Raw genomic sequence first — 25,917 nt, forward strand, 5'->3', positions numbered from 1 at the left:
GCCATCTCTAAGCTTTTACAATAAAGGACAAGTGGTTTGATAAATAATAAATATATGTATATATATTTTTGGACCAAAAATACCCCTGAACCATACCACGGGGGGCGTTGCCCCCCGCACCCCCCCAACCATAAAAATACAAGCCTAAAGGGCAATGCCATTGCTCCACTTTGCTCCAACATTTGCCTATTTTTTTTTCTCCCATCTATTGTTATTAAGGCTTGTATATATACATAGGTTTACACATAAATAATTTTGATTAAATTATTGTTTACTGTATTTGTGTTTAACATTTCAAAAATGAATAAGTTACATATATTTGTTGCTAAAGTAACATGTGTTACGTAATTTTATTTGTTTTGAAATATGTAAACATCTTATTATTATATAAAATAATCAACCCAAAGGAGGATTATTTTAATAAAATAATAAATAAAGTAATCATAAACATGTGACATATAAAGTTTATCTTGCATTCAATATGTTAGTCCAAAGACAAACATATTATTTTGGGTTTTATTGTCAATATTTATGAATTAATATTGAAAAAGATGTCATTTACAAGTTGATATTTCTATCCAAAGACTGAATATTGATGTTTGTGCTAGGTATCTTGTTAAATGTCCACATGCATATATATGTTAAATGTTTATTTATTCATGTATGTGTGATGATTATATGATTGATTGTGAGCTTTATTATTATTTCAGCATCTTCTATATCTGCAAATGTTAATAACATTCCTGTGCTTAATGGTACAAACTTTAAGAAATGGAAGGAGCACGTTATAATTGTGCTCGGGTGCATGGATTTAGACTATGCATTAAGAGTGGATCGCCCTTCAAATCTTACTAGTGCTAGCACTGCTGAGCAAAGGTCTACTATGGAAAAATGGGAGCGATCCAATCGCATGAGTCTAATGATTATGAAGCACTCAATTCTAGAAACTATAAGGGGTGCAATACCTGAGGAAACCCAAGCCAAGGCATTCTTAAACCAGATAGCAAACCGATTAGCTGTAAACGAAAAGGTTGAGACAAGCACTATTCTTAGTAAGCTTGTCTCTATACGGTATAAATAGAAAGAGAATATAAGGGAGTACATTATGGAAATGTCTAATCTTGTGACTAGACTCAAGGCACTAAAGTTAGAGTTGTCGGAAGACATACTCGTGCACTTGGTCTTGATCTCTCTGCCTACAAAATTCAGTCCATTTAAAATCAGTTACAACACTCAAAAGGAGAAATGGACTTTGAATGAGCTTATTGCTCAATGTGTACAAGAGGAAGAGAGATTGAAACAAGAGAAGATAGAAAGTGCTCACTTGGCTTCCACATCTCAGGGATTTGGTGCCAATAAGAAAAGAAAGAGGGACAATAAAGGAAAACAAACTGCAGTTTCTGAAACATCAAAGTAGAAGGTGCAGAAGAAACAAGATAAGGAGATCACTTGTTTCTTTTGCAAAAAGGTTGGTCATATGAAAAAGACATGTACCAAATACGCTGCTTAGCGTGAAAAGAAAGGTACACTTCTCAACTTTGTTTGTTCAGAAATTAATTTAGCTGTAGTGCCTACTGACACTTGGAGGATAGATACGGGTGCAACTACTCACATAAGTGTTACTATGCAAGGTTGCCTAAGGAGCTGAATGCCAACTGATGGTGAAAGATACATCTATGTGGGAAATGGCAACAAGGTTGCAGTCAAGGCTATTGGTCTTTTCAGATTACAGTTAGACTCTGGATGTACTGAGGAACGATACCACACTCTATCAAATATTTGGCGAATGGCCTTGGACGTTGTTCACCTGATCCGTTATATCTACCATAGTATTCACCTCCACGGTCAGATTTGACGGCCTTTATTTTCTTGCTTAGTTAGTTCTCAACTTCAACTTTGAAATTCTTGAACACATCCAATGACTGAGATTTCTCATGAATCAAATAAAGATAGCCATAGCACGAGTAATCGTCAATGAAAGTGATAAAATATTGTTGTCCATTCCAAGAAGCTATAAGGAATGGACCACAAATGTCCGTATGTATTAATTCCAAGATGTCACTGCACCTATTGGCATCCTTTTTCCTCATATTTGTTTGTTTACCTTTAATGCACTCTATACAGACTTGAAAGTCTGAGAAATCAAGTGGATCAAGAAGTCCTTCTGACACAAGCCTTTGAATCTGTTGATTTGAAATGTGACCTAAACGTTTGTGCCATAACATTGATGAATTCTCATTTATTAATTTTCGCTTAATGCCATAATCACTTGAATGCAAGGTTTCATTTCCATTAGTGGCCTTTATGTTCAATTTGTATAATTTATCTGTTAGACTACTTGTACCAATAACATTTGAATTTAGATAAAGACTAACAACCCCGAGATGCTCAAACTTCAAGAGCATTATTATTGGGATGAAACATCTCCTATGAAATTGGCTGTAGCTGTGCACAATCCCTAATCCAAATAGATTTAAGGGTAAAGACAAATGTGCCTCTAGGGAAGAATGTGAGAGACGAACATTGCGAGATATCCAAGAGTTGAAGACCACAATTGGTTGTGTTGTTGGAATCGTGATTCATTATTCCCTCTGGTAGAGACTCTAGCTTTTCAAACCCGCTTATCAAGAATCGCTTGATAGTTGAGGGTAGCTTACCATTCGAAAAACCAATAAGAGACAGACACCCCTCTATAAGTATGTGTTCAAGGGCACAAACATCCATGTCTTCTAGAAGAGACCTTGGATTTTCACAACAGGATATACGGAGTATTTTAAGGGTGGTGGGTAACTGCCCTTTTGGAAAGCAAATGAGAGAAGGACACTTCTCTATATTCAAGTATTCAAGGAGACACAGACACACGTTGCTGTTATTGCTGCTATTACTGTGGCTGCTCATCATCATCTTATCAGGTAGGCTACTTAGACTTTGACAATTAGCAATAGTAAGACGTCTAAGCATGAGCGAAAAACCCTGATCAGGGAATGACACCAATTTTGCGCAATCCTGGATAATCAACTCTGTGAGAGATGCATAGCCATATAATCCATGTGGAAGCTTCTCCAAGTTATCACACTTACGTATCTCCAAATACTGAATATTGTAAGGTAGCCCTTGCACTTTCTCCTCTCCTAAGGATACAAGTTGGTTTTAATCCACTACTCAAAGACTAGCAAGGTTTCCTAATCCCAACCCATTTTCCCATAAACATTCCAGCACACTAGAATTGTCATCTTCCAATGGTTGAAGCCCTGGAAAAGACTGTAAAAACTTTTGCTCAAGTCTAAAAAGCCCTGATGTTCCATTAATTCTGAAATAAATACGTGAGGTAATGTCATTTGCACTTCTACTCCCTCCTGACAACGGTACAAAAGCCTCAAAACTATAAGAGGGCGTCATTTCTGGGCAATAATAAATATTGAGCTCTTTGAGAGAAGGTAGGTGTGCTAGAAGTGGAACCATTGTTTCTAGGCTATTATTAATTTCGAGTTTTACTAGAGAAGTTAGGTGAGTGGGTAATTTCTTACTCAATCTTGGACAATGTATTATCTTCAAATTGAGGAGGTGAGAAAACGACTTTGTTGACCAAGACCACTCTTCCCATTCCTTCATATCTTCAAAACATAACGACTCCAAGCATTGGAAAGGCTTAGCATAAAGAGAAACCTGCCCTTCAAACTCCAGCCCCACACTTCTCACTCTATCCATTTCTTGGATGTCTAACTTCTTAAGGAAGGGTAATTGCCCAACTGAAGGTAGTGATGTGCACCTTATACAACCAACAAGACTTAACTACACCAATTTAGAGTAAGAGGGATCACATATCCAGTTGGGGAATTGTCGACCACCATAATCTTCAATATTGAGTTTCTTCAAACTAGTATGAGGTTGTTGAGAGAGAAGGACTTCCATTTCGATGTCTTCATTTCGCAAATCATCGAACTCTTCAAGATTGAGCTTAGTCCTTAGATTGACATCTCTGGCATCTTGAATATCCATCACATTTTCCAATTGAAATATGAATCTTCCCTCGAAGATGTGACAAATGCTTTAACTCATTTATTCCCAAAAATCCGCTTTCCCCCACAATAAAATCAGACAATGTTTGTAGGTTCTTTAATTTGCCCATCTGTTGTGGCATCTCTTGCAATGAACAATCATCAACATTAAGATGCTGAATGTTAATTAAGCTGCCAATGTTGGGAGGTAACCTCAAAAGATTCCAACAATGGTGCAAATTATAGAGATTGCTCATTGAGTCAGACAATGATCTTATTCGACTGAAGGACAAATCCAAATAACGGAGATGTTTTAATCCACCAATAGAGTCTGAAATATCACATAATGACTCAGAGAGAGGACTCTTAAGTGTCGAAATTTTCGGTTATAATCAACGAGTTATAATAGTTTATATTATATGGTCCTTGTCAACGGGTTATAATAGTTTACTATATGACCCTAGTCAACGGGTTATAATTGTTGACATTTGGTTTTGTTCATCTTAAAAGGAACATTTGAGGCTAACCACCCATTTGTACAGTCTCATTTAATTGAGCACTATTTGTTATTTGATAACCAGAGTAAAAAAAATTGAAATGTATTTGATTTAAAATGGATATGAAATGATTTTGATATATATGAAAATGTTTGGTTGAACGGTTTAAATGTATTAGCATGTTTAACTCAAAAGTTTTATAAATAGAGTATATGTAATTTTTTTGTTTGGAAGTATAATTGAAAATATTTTATTGATGAAACTATGTTAATATTCCCTATTGAGCTTTGAGCTCATCCCCCTTTATTGATAATTTTCCTAGTACCCTCAGTTTGGACAAGGAGTGGCAGTTAAGAGGGGAAATTGGCTTGTTAGGACATTTGTCAAAACTCTCTTTATTTTGAACATTGTTTAGATGTTAAAATTTATTTTCCATTTGAATTACTTGAGTTTAGAGTTATTTAGATAATAACACTTGGTTTGATGTGTTAATTTTTAAAATTGATATTTGGAGATTTTAGAATTTATTTATTTTACTACTTTGAACAACAATTTGGTAATTGGTAATTTCTAGTTATAAGATGAAAGTTTGTATTGTTTTCACTTTGAGCCTTCGGGCTTGAGGTGTAAAATGACTGTCATGCCCTTGGAGTGGGTTTTGGGGCATGGCACTATCTCCCACCATCGGACCATTTTCCCAAACAAAGGTCAACCAAACCGCCAAGAATTTGAAACCCACTGGGAATTTGAAACCCTAAAAGTAAGAAAAATATCAAAATACTCGAGAACACTAATGAAACCCACCAACTCTATTTTATTATAAAGGAATGGGTCCATGGAGTGACTCCCATTGTAGAGAAAATTCTGATATCATTGTCTAGAGTTCTACTCTTCCCAAATGACAGGCCAGACATGCACGATTTAGTATTACTTTTCTCTATTTTCTGGGCAACCAAACATTCCCAGAATTTGGAGAATGATGTAGAAACCGAAAACAACCCCACACCTTCAATCTCCCAGCATTTAAGCAACATTCTCTATGAACTAAAAGAGAACAAACAGAAAATGAACAAAGAGGCAGCAAATTGTATCTGGAATTATTTAATAAAATATAGTAAACCTACAACTCCACATTCAAAGTCCATTTCATGCTTGATTCCTCACTTTGTCAACATCAATTTTTCTGAAGGTGCTTCCATCCATGGACTCGAAATAGGAGCATTGCTCCAAAGTTCCTCTCATAAAGCATCACCATCCTAACAGAAAACAAGAAGCAAAGTCTTTAATTTATCATCATTTCCAAACACTAGATCTCATATTCTTCATTTTAATGGATCTTTCCAACAACAAAGATTTTCATCAACTCTTGTAGAATCTCCTCATACTATAACCCAACACGACAAATAATATTAAAATTTTAGATATCAAAAAGAGCTTCAGACTCACCCATCTCCTTTATACATGTTTGCCAAACTTCAGAAGTTCCAGAAAAACATCGATTACAAATAATATTAGCACGTGCTAAATACACTGAACTTACCATCCTTAAGATACAATCCTGAACCAGACCAAGTTCAATTAGCATGTTTCCACAATAGGCTTCCTACTATAGCAACTACTATAGAGAGCAATAAGAGACGACAATCATAGGACTCAACAAGCAAGTTGTAGATATAATTAACTAAGGCCGAGATATCCAACTTATGATTCCTGCAAATCAAATCCAAATAACATCTAAATTATGCACTGTTTACCAAACATAAATAGCATTAAGGGAAGGTTGTATGCATGGTTCAAAGTCGCGGTATCGATCACTGACTCGGAGGGTCCCGAGGCGTATCGGTCTAGTATCGGGCGATACGTAAAATAAGTTAATTAGAAAATTCAAAAAAATATAAAAATATTATGTAAATCATCAGAAAAATATATAAAATTAAATAAGCTGAAAAAATTAATAAAATAAAGTTGTCTCACATTTAACATTATTTAAATAGTTATAAAAGTATTTGCTCAAAGTTATTTATGATAATGCTAATAAAATAAAGTTATTTTATTTCAAATATAATAACATTTTTACTAACAACACATACAATACAATAATCAATTCCATGTTGAATGACGAGGGGGTTCAAAATCATCATCATCAGTCCTACGACGAGCATACAAATTGGGGTGACAATTCCCGTAGTGAGGATATGGTTGAAGGAGTTGTTCATAACTCGAATATGTTGGGTGAGATGATTGGCTTGATGATCCATAATAAGGAAAATATGGTTTCGAAGGCTATTTGGGATCAACACCAGATTGATAGTATCCAAAACCTCGATAAGCAATACTACTGCTACTAGAAGATTGATCATATCCATATGAGTCACTAGCTCGTGTTCTAGTATTTGAATATTCCTCTGGATGCATCATTGGAAATTGATTAAAATCAGTTCTACTAAAAGTACTGGAAGAGCTATCACGGTCTCTAAAGTTGTGATATGATCTATCATCTACCTCTCTGAAATACGGCCTTGATCCTATACCCAAATTTTGTAAGTGCTCATTAATACGGTGATAATTTGATCTATGATAATCATCATCACTGGGAAATGTAGTTAGTCTTTCCAAATGCTTTCGTTGTTCCCATATCCCTGGTTGATATCCATGATCTGTATCTTGTGTGGCATAGTAATTTTCACCTCTTTGCGCCCATGACATGTTGGGATCTACTTGACTAACATAACTGCTCCCAGTGCTACCATTTCTTCGAGTACCCTCACTAGTGCCACCAACTCCTCTATGGCCCCCACTAGTGCCACCACCCTACCTACTACCCCTATTGTCACCATCATCACTACTAGAACTTGAAGAAATTGTTCTAGAAGCCTTACCTTTACGACGAGAATCAACATCTCTTTCTTTACCTTCTTCATTAGTGGGAAAACCTTTATCCAACCAATCCAAATTATCAGATGATAAAATAGGCTCCTCTCCTTCTCGTATCCACTCATCTAATATATCATCATCATTAAAGATATGATTCAGATCAATTGGATTGTATAAATCTTCATTGCTTCGCTCTTGCATCAAATCTTAACTCGAAATCGCATATTGTAGTGCACATAAACTAACTTATGCAACTTTTTCATTGCCAAACGGTTGCGCAACTTTGTGTGAATCAATGACTATGTGCTCCAATTTCTTTCACAATCTGATGAAGAACAAGTTTGGCTTAAAATTTTAACAGCAATCTTTTGTAGATGTGGACCTTCGTCGCCATAGTTGTTCCACCATTTAGTTATAATAAAGAAAATGCATACTTATTAATCAGTATGATATATTTAACAAAAAATGATGATAATTTCTTATTTGTAATAGACGTAAATGTATTGAGTACCTGAAAGAGATTGATTTATTGCTTTCTTTGTAAGTGCACTTCCAAATTCTCCTTGGCTGTCAACAAATAATTTCACCTACATCATTAACATTTTTTTTTGTTAATGCACATTACATATACAAAATGCATTATATAAAGGTCACAAACTATTATTATACCTCGTTAATAGCTTTTGCTTGTCTATCCAAATCTGGCTCTAATCTCTTGATAACCTCCTTTAATCCAACTTTAATTTTCGGATGGTTGGATAAATGCTTTGAATATTGGAACATTGGATTTAAAAAAATATGTTGCCATAAGTTAAATAATGATCAGTTTATAATAATTTGTACTTGAAAAAAATAATAAAAAATATATAAATAATTTTTTTATTACCTGCAGCATGCAAATGTCTGTGCAATTGACCTTCCCACCTATGATCAATGACTTCCCAATACTTTTCCCATTGCTTTACCGATGCCTTGATAGCCAATTTAGCTCTATCCATTGCTTCATAAATGATTGATAGTGTGGGATTTTTATCTTGATCAACCAATTTCAATACTTTGACGAGAGGTTCCATGATGGTTTGAACTTCCCCTGCCTTTTTCCCAAATCAATCAGTTAAGATAAGGTTGGATACCTTATCTCTTAGACTTTTTCTACTCCTATCTTTATTGAATTCACACCACTCATTTGTTGTGCACATTCTCTTCAAATCAGCCTCATAACGTATAAGACTCTCAAGTGAAATGAATTCAGTGGCAAAACGGGTTATTCCTGACCTTAACAGATCTCTATCCTTGGTGAACACTTTCATCAAATTCACTACTTTCAAGCTATTATAAATAAATTATGTGATCATCTTAGCTTGATCTAATGTCTCCTTAATCTGCTTCATGCTTTCAATATCTTCAAGCATTAAATCAATAAAGTGGGTTGCACAAGGAGACCAAAACAAATGCTTCCGCTTCTCCGTCAACAACATACCAGTTGCTTTAAAACTTGCCTCATTATCAGTGACTACTTGAACAACATTTTCCTCCCCAACCTCCTCTACAACTTTATCCATAAGGGAAAAAATGTAGTCTGCTGTCTTAGGTATGTTGGTAGTGTCAACTGAAGAATGGTATATCATACTTCTATCACAATAAATCATGAAATTGATGATAGGCTTTCTAGTCCTAGAACTCTAACCATCACACATGATTGTGCACCCATATATAGGTCATTTAGCCTTCAATGTTGTTATGTATACCTCAAGCTCTTGCACCTCCTCTTCCAAATATGTATTTCCAATTTGGTATCTTGTAGGACCCTTGATGCCTGGACCTGCTTCTGCTATGGTATCAATCATTGATTGATAGTAAGGCCCACTGTCAGCTGCATTAAAGGGTATTATATTAAAGAGAAAGAATTTAGAAATAGCTTTACCCACTTTCTTCACACATTCAGTAGAAAACAAGCTTTTTATTGATTTATGCTTTGATGGGAACATGTATGGATCAATTCCTTTTGGAGGTATGCTAGCTCATTCTCTTACATTGAAGCTACGTGTCAGTCCACACTTAATCCTAACATTAGAAGGTTGTGAGGAACTACCACCCTTCTGATTCTCTTGTCCACCTTCTTCAAAAATTCGACGACTTTCTTTCATTGCTTGTTTCATTTGTCTTCTTTCAAAATCAGCCATAGCAACTTCCTCAATTTCATCATCAGAATCACCCTCATCAATTTCATAGAAATTTTCTCTATTTAAGGAATTCAAAAGTCGTTTTTTTTTCTTTAACTGTGCTTTTTCTTTTGAAGTATTAGACATATGTTGTCTAACACTATGTAACACTTCTACCAGTACACATGGACATCCTTCCACTTGTCCAGATATATGTGCGATGTGTTGTTTTAATCTTGTTATACTGCCATGTATAACTTTCTCATAATATTTACACTTTGTGGTTCTTCTATTACTACCAACAGGTTCTGCATGCTCCCAACCAATATCATGTTTTGAAGCCATTTTGAAATTTTAACCTAACCATGTATAAAAGGAAAACAATTTTCTTTTCAAATTAAATATATATAAACACATTTATATAAGAATTATAATATTCGATTTTCCACTCACTTATATGTTTCATATTGTTACCATATAAAAATAAATTGTACTAAAAAAGCAATAAACACGATCTTACCTAAGTTCATCATCTTTTGTTTTCCACTTATTTATATGTTTTTTTAATTAAAATAAATAATAGTTAAATAAATGAATATTTTTATAAAAAAATTCTTTTAAAAAAGTTTGTTTTGATAATTATTGATTTCCTATTGTAATTTAATTGTATAATATTATAAAAAAAAATCTACATGATATAATGAAGTAAGATTGATTCAAATATAAATGTAATTGACCATGTAAATGCATACCCTTCATTCCGTATTATTAAATCATTTATGATTATTTGATGAAAAAAAAATCAATAATTATTAATTTTCTATAGTAATTTAATTTTGCAATATAGTATTAATGTAATTGAGTAATAGGAAAATTTTTTGTCACTAATATAATGTAAATTTATTTATACTAATAGAAAATTGAGCGATATTTTTAAAGTATTCAATACAATTTCTTGTACATTATATTTTGTACCATTATACAAAATTTTATATAATCCTTATACTTGAAGAGTAACTCAATTTATTAAAACCTAATTAGTTAAAAATGATGAAAATAATCCTTATATTTGAAGAGTAACTCATTTTTTTTATATATAAATACCCTTGATTATTTTAAGTATTTACATGAAGGCTTTAAAAGAAATAATCATTTTTATAAGTAAAAAATGAGAGTGTTTTTTTAAAATGATGCCAAAAAAATAATGAAGGGTTAGATTTACAAAATTGAGTTTTCAATAACCTTCTTAATTAAATAAGTCATTTACTAATGCTATATTTGGTTTATGAATATTAGAGGAAAAAAAAGAAAACTAAACAAATTTAAGGTTAATAAATTATTTTTTTATGGCTCTTTTAATTCATTTTATTTATTTATTTTTCTATATAAAGATTATATAATTTAAAAATATATAAATGTTTAGCTAATTTTTAATTGCAGTTGATTCTCTTTTATATTTTCTATGATAAAAATAGTGAAAAAATATATATTAATTTTCTTAATAATTTTTTGGGAATCAAATATAACCTAAACAAAGGTTTAATATCTATTACAAAAGAGTACTTATAATTTTTTACTTATATATGATATTATAATAAAATTATAGGTTTATTTTATTTTATTTTTATAAAAAAAAAATATTTTAGTATATGTTAGAAACATAAAAATATTAACATCTTCATCATTTTTTGGGTTAAAAATTAATAATAAATATTTAAAGTAATAATTTTTCATAATATTTTATTTAAATTGAATAATTAACAAAGTTTAACTTTTTAAAAATGAGTCAAAATTTTCATTCCGTGTACTCATTTAGAATTGAATTATGAACATAATATTATAAAATGTTTTGATTTTATATGTAATTAATTAGATTGGTTTTTTGAATTCATAATTATTTTTAAAAATTAAAAAATTCATGAAATAATTTAAAATTATTAATTATATCTTATTTAGTTTATAAGACATATAGCAACAATATTTGAAAAGGAATAACATATATATATAGCAACAATATTTAAATTGAATAATTAATAAAGTTTAACTTTTTAAAAATGAATCAAAATTTTCATTCCATGTACTCATTTAGAATTGAATTATGAACATAATATTATAAAATGTTTTGATTTTATATGTAATTAATTAGATTGGTTTTTTGAATTCAAAATTATTTTTAAAAATTAAAAAATTCATGAAATAATTTAAAAATTAGTAATTATGTCTTATTTAGTTTATAAGACATATAGCAATAATATTTGAAAAAGAATAACAGATTATATATAGCAACAATATTTAAATTGAATAATTAATTAAGTTTAACTTTTTAAAAATGAGTCAAAATTTTCATTCCATGTACTCATTTAGAATTGAATTGTGAACATAATATTATAAAATGTTATGATTTTATATGTAATTAATTAGATTGGTTTTTTGAATTCATAATTATTTTTAAAAATTAAAAAAATTCATGAAATAATTTACAATTATTAATTATGTCTTATTTAGTTTATAAGACATATAACAATAATATTTGAAAAGGAATAACAGATTATATATAGCAACAATATTTAAATTGAATAATTAATAAAGTTTAACATTTTAAAAATGAGTCAAAATTTTCATTCCATGTACTCATTTAGAATTGAATTGTGAACATAATATTATAAAATGTTTTGATTTTATATGTAATTAATTAGATTGGTTTTTTGAATTCAAAATTATTTTTAAAAATAAAAAAATTCATGAAATAATTTAAAATTATTAATTATGTTTTATTTAGTTTATAAGACATATAACAACAATATTTGAAAAGGAATAACAGATTATATATAACAACAATATTTAAATTGAATAATTAATAAAGTTTAACTTTTTAAAAATGAGTCAAAATTTTCATTCCATGTACTCATTTAGAATTGAATTGTGAACATAATATTATAAAATGTTTTGATTTTATATGTAATTAATTAGTTTTTTGAATTCAAAATTATTTTTAAAAATTAAAAAATTCATGAAATAATTTAAAATTATTAATTATGTTTTATTTAGTTTATAAGACATATAGTAATAATATTTGAAAAGGAATAACAGATTATATATAACAACAATATTTAAATTGAATAATTAATAAAGTTTAACTTTTTAAAAATGAGTCAAAATTTTCATTCCATGTACTAATTTAGAATTGAATTATGAACATAATATTATAAAATGTTTTGATTTTATATGTAATTAATTAGATTGATTTTTTGAATTCAAAATTATTTTTAAAAATTAAAAAAATCATGAAATAATTTAAAATTATTAATTATGTCTTATTTAGTTTATAAGACATATAGCAACAATATTTGAAAAGGAATAACAAATTATATATAGCAACAATATTAAACTATATACATAGAGTATATATATTAATTTGAAAAGGAATAACATATTATATATAGCAACAATATAGCAAGAATATTAAACAATATTTGAAAAGGAATTCCTTTATTAATTTATTACCTACCGGTTACTTTCAAACCCCTTGCCCTCTGTCTACTTCTTCTTCCCCAACACAGCAACACCACGAAGATGCAGCTCTCTGTCTTCTTCCCCAACACCACGAAGACGCAGCCTCTCAAACTATCAGACCACGATCTGCTACCTTCCCACCAGGCACCACACCAAAGACAAAGATTCTACACTTCGAATGGTGGATTTAGGGTTAGGTAAGTTGTTCTTCAACTAAGACTCTTTTTAAAGGCTTTTGAAATGGTCACGGGTTTGTTTAAAATTTTCATAGGTTTTCTTTTGCAGCGGAATCTCTGATTTCTCTGAAAAATCAAGACTTGTTGTGATGGGGTTTTTTTGCAAAAAATCTGTTGAATTTTTTGCAAAGAATCTGTTGATTAAATTTCTAAATGAAATGAAATTTAATAAAAATATAAATGTCGATTAAAATGTATATCATTTAGAACCAATTAAATAGAAGAATGCTCCTACGAAGTTTCAATCCAAAAATAATAATGATTATAAAAAATCACCTAATAGGCATATATAATATAAAAGAACAAGATAAATCTCAAGACTGTAGTTTCTATATATCTACTGCACTACAATGCAACCAAGTGAGCACAAACCTAAGAACAAACTGCTTCAAGTAACACCAGTGGTAGTAACCAATGAATCATTGCTCATACCATTTCTACAAGACAATCAGTTTAACATTCCTTAAACAAAATCCACATGGAAGGACACCCATGGCAAATAAACATTTTTTCAAACATAACAGAAATGGAATAAACTAGATCAATCTCTGGCAACATGATTTTTTGATAAATTAAACTCTTTTGCTTACAAAAAATTTGTTGATACAATCAAAAGTCTTTTGAAGAGTTGGATACTCCAAGAATTCCATATTTGGAGTTGATGAATATCATAACTCTTTACTTAAAAAACCCATGTAGAATTTGTTTTACAGATTGATCCAATCCATCATCAGATAACATTTCCACTATTAAGGTCGTAGTGGATACATCAGCAGAAAATCCCTCTGCAAGCATTTCTTGAAGAAGTTGAGTTGCTCCAAATGTCTCATTACTTCGTAAAAATCCTCGGATAATTGTATTATAAATGCAACCATCCCGCGAGCAACCATTCTCATCCATTTTCCTAAATAACTTATTTGCCTCATCTAATAAACCTCTTTTACAAAGCCCATGGATCATAATATTATACGTCCGAACATCAGGCTGCAAACCCTTGGAGGAGAGATTGGAAAATAGGTCCCTTGCAGCTTCAAGTTCACCAGCTCTACACATCCCATCAATGGCGATATTATAAACTAATATATCGGCATCCAAATTACTACCTTCAATAGCTTTCAACAAAACCATTGCTTCTGCAAGGTGATGATTTTTGCATAGATAGTCCAGTAAAATACGGTATGTAACCAAATCTGGAATTTGGCCACTGGCTACCATCTCATGAAAAAGTGCTATTGCATGCTGGAGTCTTCCCACATGGCATAAGCCATGTATAAGAGTGTTGTAAGTCACGGTATCAGCTATCAATCCTTGCAGAGACATTTGTTCTAAGAGACCCATGGCCTTATCCATTCTTTGAATCTGACAATATCCATTGATCAAGATATTATAGCTACGAACATTAGGCACACAGCCCTTATGAACCATCGTATCAAATACTTTAACGGCCTCATCCATTTCGGATCGCAAACAGTGTCCATCCATCAATGCAGTGTAGGTGACTACATCAGGCTCCACACCTCTCTTAATCATCATGTCAACCACATCATGTGCTATGGCGATCATTCCTTCTTTACAGAGTGCATCCACCACTGTACTAAAGACAACTACATTTGGCATTATCTTGCTGTTTACCATTTCATTAAGCAGTGTTGTGACATGTTTCCACTCACATAAATTACATAGAGCGTGAATTAATGAGTTGTAAGTAAAAATATCTGGTGAAATGCCTTTCGTGATCATCTCAGAGAAAAGGTTGAAAGCCTCCGTTACTTGTCTATCCTTACAAAGGCTATCAATGATGGTGTTATAAGCAATTACATTTGGCCGACAATTTTTTTGTACCATGCTCCTAAGTAACCTGATAGCGGCACTAGTGTTGCCCACTTTGCATAACCCATTCATCAGAGTTCCATACGTAACTACATCGGGTTGAAAACCTTCCCCAATCGTTTTATCAAACAGGTGGAGGGCTTCACCGATTTTACCCTCAACGCAGAGCCCCCTAATCAGAGTGTTAAAGGTTGTATTGTCGGGTTGACAACCAAGTTTGAGGAGTTTGGCTAAAACAGAGAAAGCGTAACCCAACCGACGCAAATGGCAGAAAGAGTTGATGAGGATGTTAAGAGTGTAAACATCCGGGGGAATTCCAAACGAATCCATTTGGGTAGAAAGAGAAAGCACAGTGGAGTAGTGTTTCATTTTAGCGATGGAGGTTAAAAGTTTAGTGAAATCAACAGTAGAGGGAGGAGGATGCATATGAAGCATTCGATTAAATGAAGAGAGGGCATCATCCAGGGTATTAAAATGAGGGGATCTGGAATGTAAGCTGTTGTGTGACGAAGACAAGAATAGAGGAGGAAGAGAACGCATCTGTGTACCAGAAGGACGAGAAGAAGAAGAAGGCCTTATCACCATCGTCATCATCATCATCTTCATCTTCAGCTTGAGATTTCCTCCTAACTTCACACACTACACACCCTCATCCCATTTTCAAGATAAAAGCAGGTAATAATGTACAGAAAAGAAATTCCTACTTTTAGAATATATTTATAAGATTTATATATAAAAAAAATATAATAAAATGACTTATTTTAAAAATGGCCTAAGATTATTAAAGTAATGAATTCCATCACCATTTGGTCCATTTCTTTTAACTACTTTATTATAAATATAATTTGATACCATCAATAGAAATATACACACTCTTTGCCAATGTGATTTTACAACTCATCTATACTATAGAAATAAAAAATTGTTTTTAAAATTTTAATTATTTTATAGCCTGGTGAATAATATTTAAAAAATAAGTAAAAGTTACTTTAAAAAAATAAAAAGAAAATATGGAGAAATTAATAAATAAAAAAAACTGTAAAATACAAACATGGTTTTTCTTTGAATTTCAAGTGTTGAATTGCTTTCAACTTCCCTAAATTTTTCATCAAGTAAATAAATTTCAAATCAAATTATATTGGATACATAAAATCTTTTAATTTTTAAAAATAATTTGAAACTCAAAAATCGATCTAATTAATACTAAAAAGCTATGAATTTGATAACAATATAAAGTCATTAATTAAAATTCGACTTGATTAGTTTCTTTATTTCTTATAATTGCATATTTACAAAAAAAATTTCATGAGACAAATAAATTTCAAATCAAACAAAATTTAATGTGTTGAATTTATTAACGGGCTTACTAATTTTTTTAAATGTTTGAAACTCAAATAGGAATTCTATTAATACTAAAAATTTATGAATAAAAATTGGTCTATGATGGCTATATTGTTTCTTTTGTAGAAAATCATATTTTTCCTTTTTTTTTTTTCACTAGACAAATAACTTTCAAATCGGTTAATGCATTGGATTTAATAGCAAGTATAGTAATTTTTAAAAATAACTTGAAAGTTAAATAGAGATTCAACTAATACCGGGAATTTATGGGTAAAATTTTATTTATAAGAACTTTATTATTTCTTTTTATATAGAATCATATATTTTCAATCTTTTTTCACTAGAAAAATAAATTTTAAATTAAATAAAACTTAATATATTGGATTTATTAATGAGTCTAGTAGTTTCTAAAAATAATTTAAAGACTTAAATAGTAACCAATGAATTACATATTAAATCAAAACATTTTATACTACTCGAATGTTAAATTTAAATGTGTGCATGTAATAACAAATTTTGGCTCATGCTACACAAAAATTAAACTTTACTCTGTTTCTAATTTTTTTTAAAATAAAATATTACTAATAATTATTATTTTTAAACTATTATTACTGGCTTTTAGCAAAGATAAAAATCAAATCATAGTTTTATAACATATACCAAAATAGTATTTTTTTTATTTATAAAAAATATAATTTATGATTTTATTATAATATTACAATTCATATTTTACCCAAAAAAAACTATTTATTTATAAAACTATTTTCATTTTAATAAAACTATTTATTTATAAAACTCATCCATTTCAGATCGCAAAGCCTCCATCCATCAATAGTGTAGGTGACTACATTAAGCTTCACACCTCTTTGAATCATCATGTCAACTACATCATGTGCTTTGGCAACCATTCTTGAAATGTAGGGATTTGGAAACAGAAAACACATCCATCTCATATGGACTATTTTCTCAGTAACATAAAAATTCTTCATCTACTATATGACTAAGGACCAAATAGACTATCAAATGAAGACACAACACAGATTCTCAACGCTAGAAAACTTCACATGTAACTTTGTAGTATGTTCGCTACCAAACAGATATGTCAATAGAGTCCTGTAGACATGGCCATATACAATCTAGCATTCAAAAGTGTAGAGATGACAGATACCAATGATAAAGCCATGCCCCTGATGCCCTTAGATTCGTGATTACCTGATTCTAATGTCCAGATACATGCAACAGATGAATGTCTGACTCTAAGAATTACTCATAAAGCTCCATCTTAACTAACTCTACCTGTTAAGGCACATCGATATTAGATTTCATGGCCTTTTAAACTAATTTGATTACCAGTTCTCGTGGAACCATCAGAGTTCAGGCAGGAGGTCCCTAAGGTGTCTAAGACATTCAGAAACAGAGTTATGAAGACCAAGGCATCTCCTTCCATGCAAATAACTGTTTTCTATCAAACTGCTTGTATCATTGAACTCACAAAGCAACTTAGGAAAGTATTCTCTCAACCATTTGGAGTTACAAGAGACCTTTCTCGCCTTTGAACTGTTCAAGCAGATATCGTCTATGGATAAAAAAGAAGGCTACAATCTCTTTTCCCACAACTTCAACCTAAGTTCATTGAAGTTTCCCACTTACCCACAAGCCATCTTTAACTTGACCAAAACAACTACATATCAGTGGTGCCTCCTTAATGATCAAACTATGTCTTGTACCTTTCACATTTTGCCTGGCATTCATGCCTCCTCCAACTTCTAAAATAGACATTCATTTCTTATTTCCTGTTTCAATCTTCTCGCTCCTGCTTAACATCCTCTTCCTTTGGTTGCAGACATTTTATTAATAGACATTAATTCATCAATGATAATTAAAGATTAGTTTTTCATTAACTGGCTAAAATTATAGGCCATGAAGCATGGTGAACACTTACAGCCATCTTGTGATGATTTCCTCTATGAGTAGTTGCTCCTTTCTCTGTTTTTTACCCCTTCTTTTCACACCCAGATTCTTCATCATTGGAATGACAACTATCACAAACCATGGACAAAATTATAGCATACGAGCATGTGGTGACAAAATTATAATGCTGACAAGTATGAGGATGAGAAGAAAACAGTCGACAACTTAGAGGAAGCTGTCCTACATCAACTTTGAGGAGATTTGTCCTTTTTATATTTCTACTCTCATGTCCTAAACAAAATCTAGTAACTTTTATCCTCCTATAAAACAACAGCCTAAATATCGAGGAAGAGTACTAACTAGGAAAATCTCGCAAATGAAAGAAGTTTAAGAATCATGAGTTAAGGGAGCTTTCGAAGTGGTAAATAATTCCTTCTGGCCTTCTGCTCTCCTTTCAGCAATTGAGACCCTCCCTCCATCTAGAGCATATGAGTTCAGACCCTAATATTTTTTTTCCTGTTTATTCACATCTTATTCACCCCTTTACTCCAGTCAATAACAATAATAATAAGTTAATGACGATAACAATACTTCTTTTTGTGTTATTCACATGTTATCCACCTCTTTACTCTAGTCAATAATAGTAATAACAGCACCTTCAATACACTAGAAAGAACGTAAAAATTCTAAAATAAACAATGAATTGTCAAGATCGTTTAAGAAATTATTATAAATAGAATGATTTTAGTAAAATATGATTGCCTAAGATAATCATAAACTTTCTTTTTGAAACATCTTTTTGTGATTACCTCCATCACTGTTCACAGCAACTAATTAAACCATACTCCATCCAAAAATAGAATGAATGGTTACACATCTTAAAAGTCTCAATATTTAATGCTTAGACACATCTCATGAGACTAATTATTTGTCCTTTCTTTCCCAACCACATAGTATAAGTATAGTACAAATGCAAATGTATGAACACAAATTAAAGATTTGTTTTGATTGGAAGTCTAATATATATATATAGAACAAAACAAGAAAGAGGGGTATGAGCAAGGAAGAACAAGGAGTTCTTCAAAAAACTAGAAACCAAACAAACAAGCTGAAAGCACCCTGGGCCAATTGCCTGACCGCACTAAAAATTGCCCCCAAAGTCTTCAGGTGTAACTGCCTCTACTTTATCTACAAAACCATTAGGAAAGCTAGAAAACCCACCAATGGAACTTGCCTTCATTATGAAGTAACCAGTAAGAAGGAAAATCTCCTTCCTTCAAGTGGATAGTCCTCCACATGCCCTAAAACTTGGAAGTCAACCCACTTAGTGAAGTAGAAAATCCCCTTTGGCCTTTGATCTGTTCCATCCTGAACGATGTTTTTTCTTTTCTATCAGAGTTCCATCCTGAACTGTTAAGTTCTGTAATGCCTACAACAATGGCTTTTATAGCATTACCTAACCTCATGGCTTTGAATAAGAAAATCATAGACCTAGATCAAGGCATATAATTATGCTGACTAGCCTCAAGTTCCCAACAGAGCAACCTTTCTGTCGTCTAGTCTATTGGATGAAGGTTTCATCCAGGTAGAAAAAATGTCTTCTATGAGATCATTTAAAGCAAGTGTACTGGATACAGTAGCTTCTTTCTTCTCTGTAATAGTTAAAAAGAATCAAATGTTGACCCCACTCTAGCTTGAAGAAAGACAAAGAAATAAGGTTGACTATGGTTCAAGTATAGCATGTTTCATCAACTTTCAATTTTAAACTAGAGATAGGCACTAACAATGTATATGAAAAATCTGTTCCCTGTTTGTAGGTGAAGTTAAACTAGACAAGTTGATTACAGCACAACGCTATGGCCTAAAGCTTCAAGAAAGAGCTTGATCCGTCATGTCCCAATTTTCCATAATTCTTGCACATATGTCTTATAAAAAGAATCAATGTGATTGCTTCCCAGTTGAGCAGCTCCAACTGATCCAGAAGGTATTTATCATCTCTTTTTCAGGCCATCATGACTGTGTTCAACAGCACCTGATAAGGAGAGCTTAAGTTCAGCAGCCCCACATCCAAATAATTTGGTTTGAAGCAAGATTTTGCCGCACTCACTGGAAATGCAGGCTCACTGCAACAGGCATAATGCCTTTCTTGAAGAAGGCTTATACCCCTCAAGTGAGAACCAAGAGTCCCCCAATTTGCTCACCAATAATCTGTATGTTTCAGCATTAGATTTATTTATTGTGGCAAATAAGAGGAGGCCATTTTCATATGTTCCACCCATGAACATCACTAGCTTATTATGAGCTTAACAAAGAATTAAAGACAAGGTCTCCAACTTATGGTTACAACAAATCAAATCCTAATAATAGCCAAGCAGAGTTTAAATCAAGTGAGAGTTGAAGTACTGAAATTTTTAAAACTATTTAGTTTGAGACTCCTTAAATGATACAAAATTTTAAAATATTATAATTTTGAATAATTTTATGATATTCAAATAAAATTTTATTTTTTAAATAGTATATAAATTATCTTTTTTATTTTTATAATTATTTTTAATTTTAATAATATATAAATTATATATTTATGACATCACCAGTTCGACTAGTGAACCGTGAACCAGTAACTTTTCTAGTTCAATGATCGATCCGGTTATGAAACATTGGTTTTAACCCTCATAACTACCCCTTTTCTAGCTCTATCTCCCACCATTGGATCATATTCCTGAATTTTTAGGTCAACCAAACAAGAAGGAATTTGAAACCCACCAAGAAAAAGATCAGAATACTCAGGACCACTAATGAAACCCACCAGCTCTATTTTATTATAGAGGAATGGGTCCATGGAGTGACTCCCATTGTAGAGGAAATTCTGATATCATTTTCTGGAGTTCTACCCCACCCAAATGACAGGAACATGCATGCTAAAGCATTACTTTCCTCTATTTTCTGAGCAACCAAACATTCCCAAAATTTGGAGAATGATGTAGAAACCGAAAACAACCCCACACCTTCAATCTCCTAGCTTTAAGAAACATTCTCCAAGAATTAAAAGAGAACGATTAGAAACCGAACAAGAGGCAGCAAACTGTATCTGGAATTATTGAATCAAATACAATGCACCTGCAACTCCTCATGAAAAGTCAATTTCATGCTCAGTTCCTCACACTCTGTCACCATCAATTTTTCTGAAGGTGCTTCCATCCAGAATTGAAACAGAAGCGTTTCTCCCAAGTTCCTCTCATAAAGAATCACAATCCTAACAGAAAACAAGAAGCATAGTCTTTAATTTATCATCATTTCCAAATACTAGATCTCCTATTCTTCAATCTTAAACTCTTGCAGAATCTCCTCATATTGCAGCCAACACAACAAATAATATTAAAAATTTAGATATCAAAAAGAGCTTCAGATGTTCCTCACCACACTCCCCCCTCTCCATTATACATGTTGCCCAACTTCAGAAGTTCCAGAAAAACATCAATTGCAAGAATATTGCCATGTGCAAAATAAAACAAACTTACCTTCCTTAAGAAACAGTCCTGAACCAGACCAAGGTCAATTGGCATGTTCCACAATAGACTTCCTACTATAGCAACTACTATGGAGAGCAGTGAGGGACAACTATCATAGGACTCAACAAGTTATAAATATAATGAACTAAGGCCAAGATATCCAACTTATGATTCCTGCAAATCAAATCCAAATAATGTCTAAATTATGCACTGAGTACATGACCAAACATAAATAGCATCAATGGAAGGTCGTATGTTTGTAGCAGTCTCAAGAAAATCTACCCATTTCTAATGTTAGGCTCAATTAACCTATCAAAAAAAAAATGTTAAGGCTCAATTAGGTGGAGCAACTAAAACTACATTGCATTCTTTGAAAGTGATTCAGTTAAAATACAAGTAAACAATGCACTGATTAAAACATGACCAAACATAAATAGCATCAATGGAAGGTTGTATATTTGTAGCTGTCTCAAGAAAATCTACCCACTTCTAATGTTAGCCAAAATTAAGTGGAGCAACTAAAACTACATTGCAATCTTTGAAAGTGATTCAGTCAAATTACAAGTAAACAATCTCTAATATGCAAAAGCCTTTACAAAATATAAAATAGATTATGAAGGCCGACCTACTCCTATAATCCAATCCTAGTAATGCTATAGCAGAAATAAATGGTACAACCCTAATCTATTTCCCAGTTGGCCTCAGGATATTTGGCATTAATAGCATGTTGTCCACCATAAGCAATTCAATTGAACTGAGAGAAGAAGCAAGTAAAAGGTAGAGAAAGAGTGGATCTATTCCCTTTATCCAATCAACTTGGGCTCAAAAGGAGTAACTACCAATGGCAAGTAAACACACAAAAATAACAGAAATTCAACTCTTGCTTGATAGATCAATCTCCTGTAGCAACATGATCTTTTGATCAATTGAACTAGTTTGATTGCAAAAACTTGTTGATACAATCAAAAGCCATAAACAGCTACAAAGAAGAGCGGGATCCTCCAAGAATTCCATGTTTAGAGTTGATGAATATTATAACTCTTTACTGCACATACTTGCATAGAATTTGCTTTACAGATTGATCCAATCCATCATCAGATAACATTCCCACTAACAATGTGGTTGTGGATACATCAACAGAAAATCCCCTTGCAAGCATTTCTTCAAGAAGTTCAATAGTTCTCAATGCCTCATTATTCCTTAAAAATCCTCGAGTAATCAAATTATAAGTGCAATCATTTGGTGAGCAGCCATTCTTATTCATTTCACTAAATAACTTACTTGCCTCAGCTAATAACCCTTGTTTACAAAGCCCATGGATCATAATATTATAAGTCCAAACATTAGGCTGCAATCCTTTGGAGGAGAGATTGGAAAAGAGATCCCTTGCATCTTCAAGTTCACCAGCCCTACACATGCCATCAAGGATAGTAGTATAAATTTGTATATCAGGATCCCAATTACTTCCTTCAATAGCTTTCAGCAAAGCCATAGCTTTATCAAGATGACGATTTTTGCATAGATAGTCCGATAAAGTGCGATAAGTGACAAGATCAGGAATTTGGCCACGAGCTACCATCTCATGAAAAAGTGATATTGCATCCTGGAGTCTTCCCACATGGCATAAACCATGTATAAGGGTGTTGTAAGTCACAGTGTTAGGAGTCAATTCTTGTCGACTCATTTCTTCAAAGAGATACATGGCCTTATCTACGCTTTGAATCTTGCAATAACCATTGATCAAGGTGTTATAGCTGATTACATTAGCCACACAGTCCTTATGAACCATTGTATCAAATACTTTGACCGCCACATCCACTTCATTTCGCAAACAGTGTCCATCCATCAATGCATTGTAGGTGACTACATTAGGCTCCACACCTCTGTGAATCATCATGTCGACTACATCATGTGCTTCAGCAACCATTCCTTCTTTACAGAGTGCATCCACCACTGTATTAAGAGTAAATACATCTGGCATTATCTTGCTATCTACCATTTCGTTCATCAGTGTTGTCACATGTTTCCACTCACATAACTTGCATAGACCATGAATTAATGAGTTGTAAGTAACAATATTAGGTGAAATGCCTTTAGTGATCATCTCAGAGAAAATGTTGAAAGCCTCGGTTACTTGTCTATCCTTACAAAGGCTATCAATGAGGGTGCTAAAGACGACTACGTTAGGCTGACAATTTCCTTGTTCCATGCTTCTAAGTAACCTGATAGCTGCACTAGTGTTACCCACTTTGCATAATCCATTTATCAGAGTTCCATATGTAACTACGTTGGGCTGAAAACCTTCCCCAATCATTTTATCAAACAAGTGGAGGGCTTCACCAATTTTACCCTCAACACACAGCCCCCTAATCAGAGTGGTGAAGGTCGTAGCGTCGGGTTGATGGCCAAGTTTGAGGATTTTGGCTAAAGCGGAGAAAGCGAAATCCACCCGATTCAAGTGGCAGAGAGAGTTAATGACGATGGCGAGAGTGTAAACATCGGGGGGAATTCCAAAAGAATCCATTTGGCGAGAAAGAGAAAGCAGGGTCGAGTGGTGTTTCGTTTTAGCAATGGAGGTCAAAAGTCGATTAAAATCAACAGTGGAGGGAGGAGGTTGCTTATGAAGCATCCGATTAAACGTGGAGAGGGCTTCATCGAGGGTATTGAAATGAAGGGGTTTGGAATGAAATGTATTATGTGATGAAGACAAGAATGGAGGAGGAAGAGAAAGCATCCCTGTACCGGAACCAAGAGGAGAAGAAGAAGAAGAAGAAGGCCTTCGAATTTTCCTCTTCATAATCGCCACCATTTTGCAGACAAAAGAGGGTGATAAAAGCACAAGAAAACACAGGGAGCATCTAGAAATAGATACTTGTACATGGCCTTGCAACTATGTTGAAGAACACTTTTCAATTTCTTAAAACTAAAAAACACCGAAACTATTTTTTTTTTTTTTCTATTTTCAATTTTTAGAAAATAAAAAATAGGATATTTTCATAGAACTTCTTTTATTTATTTTCAGTTATATTTTGAGAAATGTTTTAAATAATAATTATATAAACATATATAATAATTAAAAATAAAGTTATGGACATAAAAAACTATTTTTAAAATATGTTAAAAACAATTTTAGATTTTCAAACAGACTTTTATTTTATAAAACATCATAATATAACGATTTTTAAAAATTGTTTCTAAAAACTATTTTTTCATAACCGTTTTCAAAACTAGTTACCAAACAAGGCCTATTTTTCTGTCTTATTATTTCTTTGGCATAACGTATGAAACTTATTTTAAATTTAAAATTATTTTTCCAATTAAAAAAAAATTATGTCCAAGATTTACAAGATATTGTAATTCTTTTCAAATAATTGAAATAAAATAATTATAATCAATATTTATTATTTATAAAATAAAATAGAGAATAGTTTTTTAGAAAATAAGAGCTTATTTGGCGAAGTTTTTAAAAACCTATTTAATTATTGTTCTTTGTTTTCAGTTTTTTAAAATTAAGTAAGATAGATAACAACTTTTAGAGAACGAGTAAAAATTGTTTTCATTAGTTTTTAAAAACAATAGAAAAATACGGGTCTATTTGGTTCCTATTTTCAAGAACTGTTTTCTGTTCTTGAAAACAAAAAACACAAAAAACTTGTTTGGGAAAGGGGTGTGTTTTTGTTTTTTGTGTTTTTTGTATTCTCATAAACCACTTTTTTGAGAATAATAAAAATATGTTTTCATTGTTTTTTCACTGTTCAAATAATATATTGTTTTTCATATTTTCTCTTCCTTTTTCTTGTGTTTTCTTAGCTGTTTTTTGTATTTCCACAAATGTAAGCTCCACCCAACCACCACACCCTTACCCGCAAACCCTTTCTTCTTCTTTAAGTTATTGAAATTAATATACTTACACATGATGACAAAGTTATCCTTTATTTAAGAAAATTATAATTGGTGTAAATATTTCAAAATGGAATAATTTATTTATTTTTAATTTAAATGAATTGTGCATATGAAAATTATTTAAATATTTATAATATTAAGTT

At 31.9% G+C, this 25,917-nt stretch overlaps 1 protein-coding gene across 1 annotated transcript; it reads right to left on the reverse strand.

Moving 5' to 3' along the window:
- Positions 1–13,685: 13,685 nt before the first annotated feature.
- LOC100265584 (pentatricopeptide repeat-containing protein At4g31850, chloroplastic) lies at positions 13,686–24,748 on the reverse strand. The gene is made up of 5 exons (XM_010661831.3): positions 22,915–24,748; positions 21,881–21,980; positions 21,780–21,814; positions 21,480–21,615; positions 13,686–15,749 (listed from the first exon to the last, which is right to left on the reverse strand). Exons 1-5 carry the CDS (start codon positions 24,678–24,680, stop codon positions 13,959–13,961), a joined length of 3,828 nt encoding a protein of 1,275 aa, XP_010660133.2. The 5' UTR covers positions 24,681–24,748; the 3' UTR covers positions 13,686–13,958.
- Positions 24,749–25,917: the final 1,169 nt, after the last annotated feature.

This window comes from Vitis vinifera, chromosome 14, assembly GCF_030704535.1.
Source record: "Vitis vinifera cultivar Pinot Noir 40024 chromosome 14, ASM3070453v1".
Lineage (NCBI taxonomy): Eukaryota > Viridiplantae > Streptophyta > Magnoliopsida > Vitales > Vitaceae > Vitis > Vitis vinifera.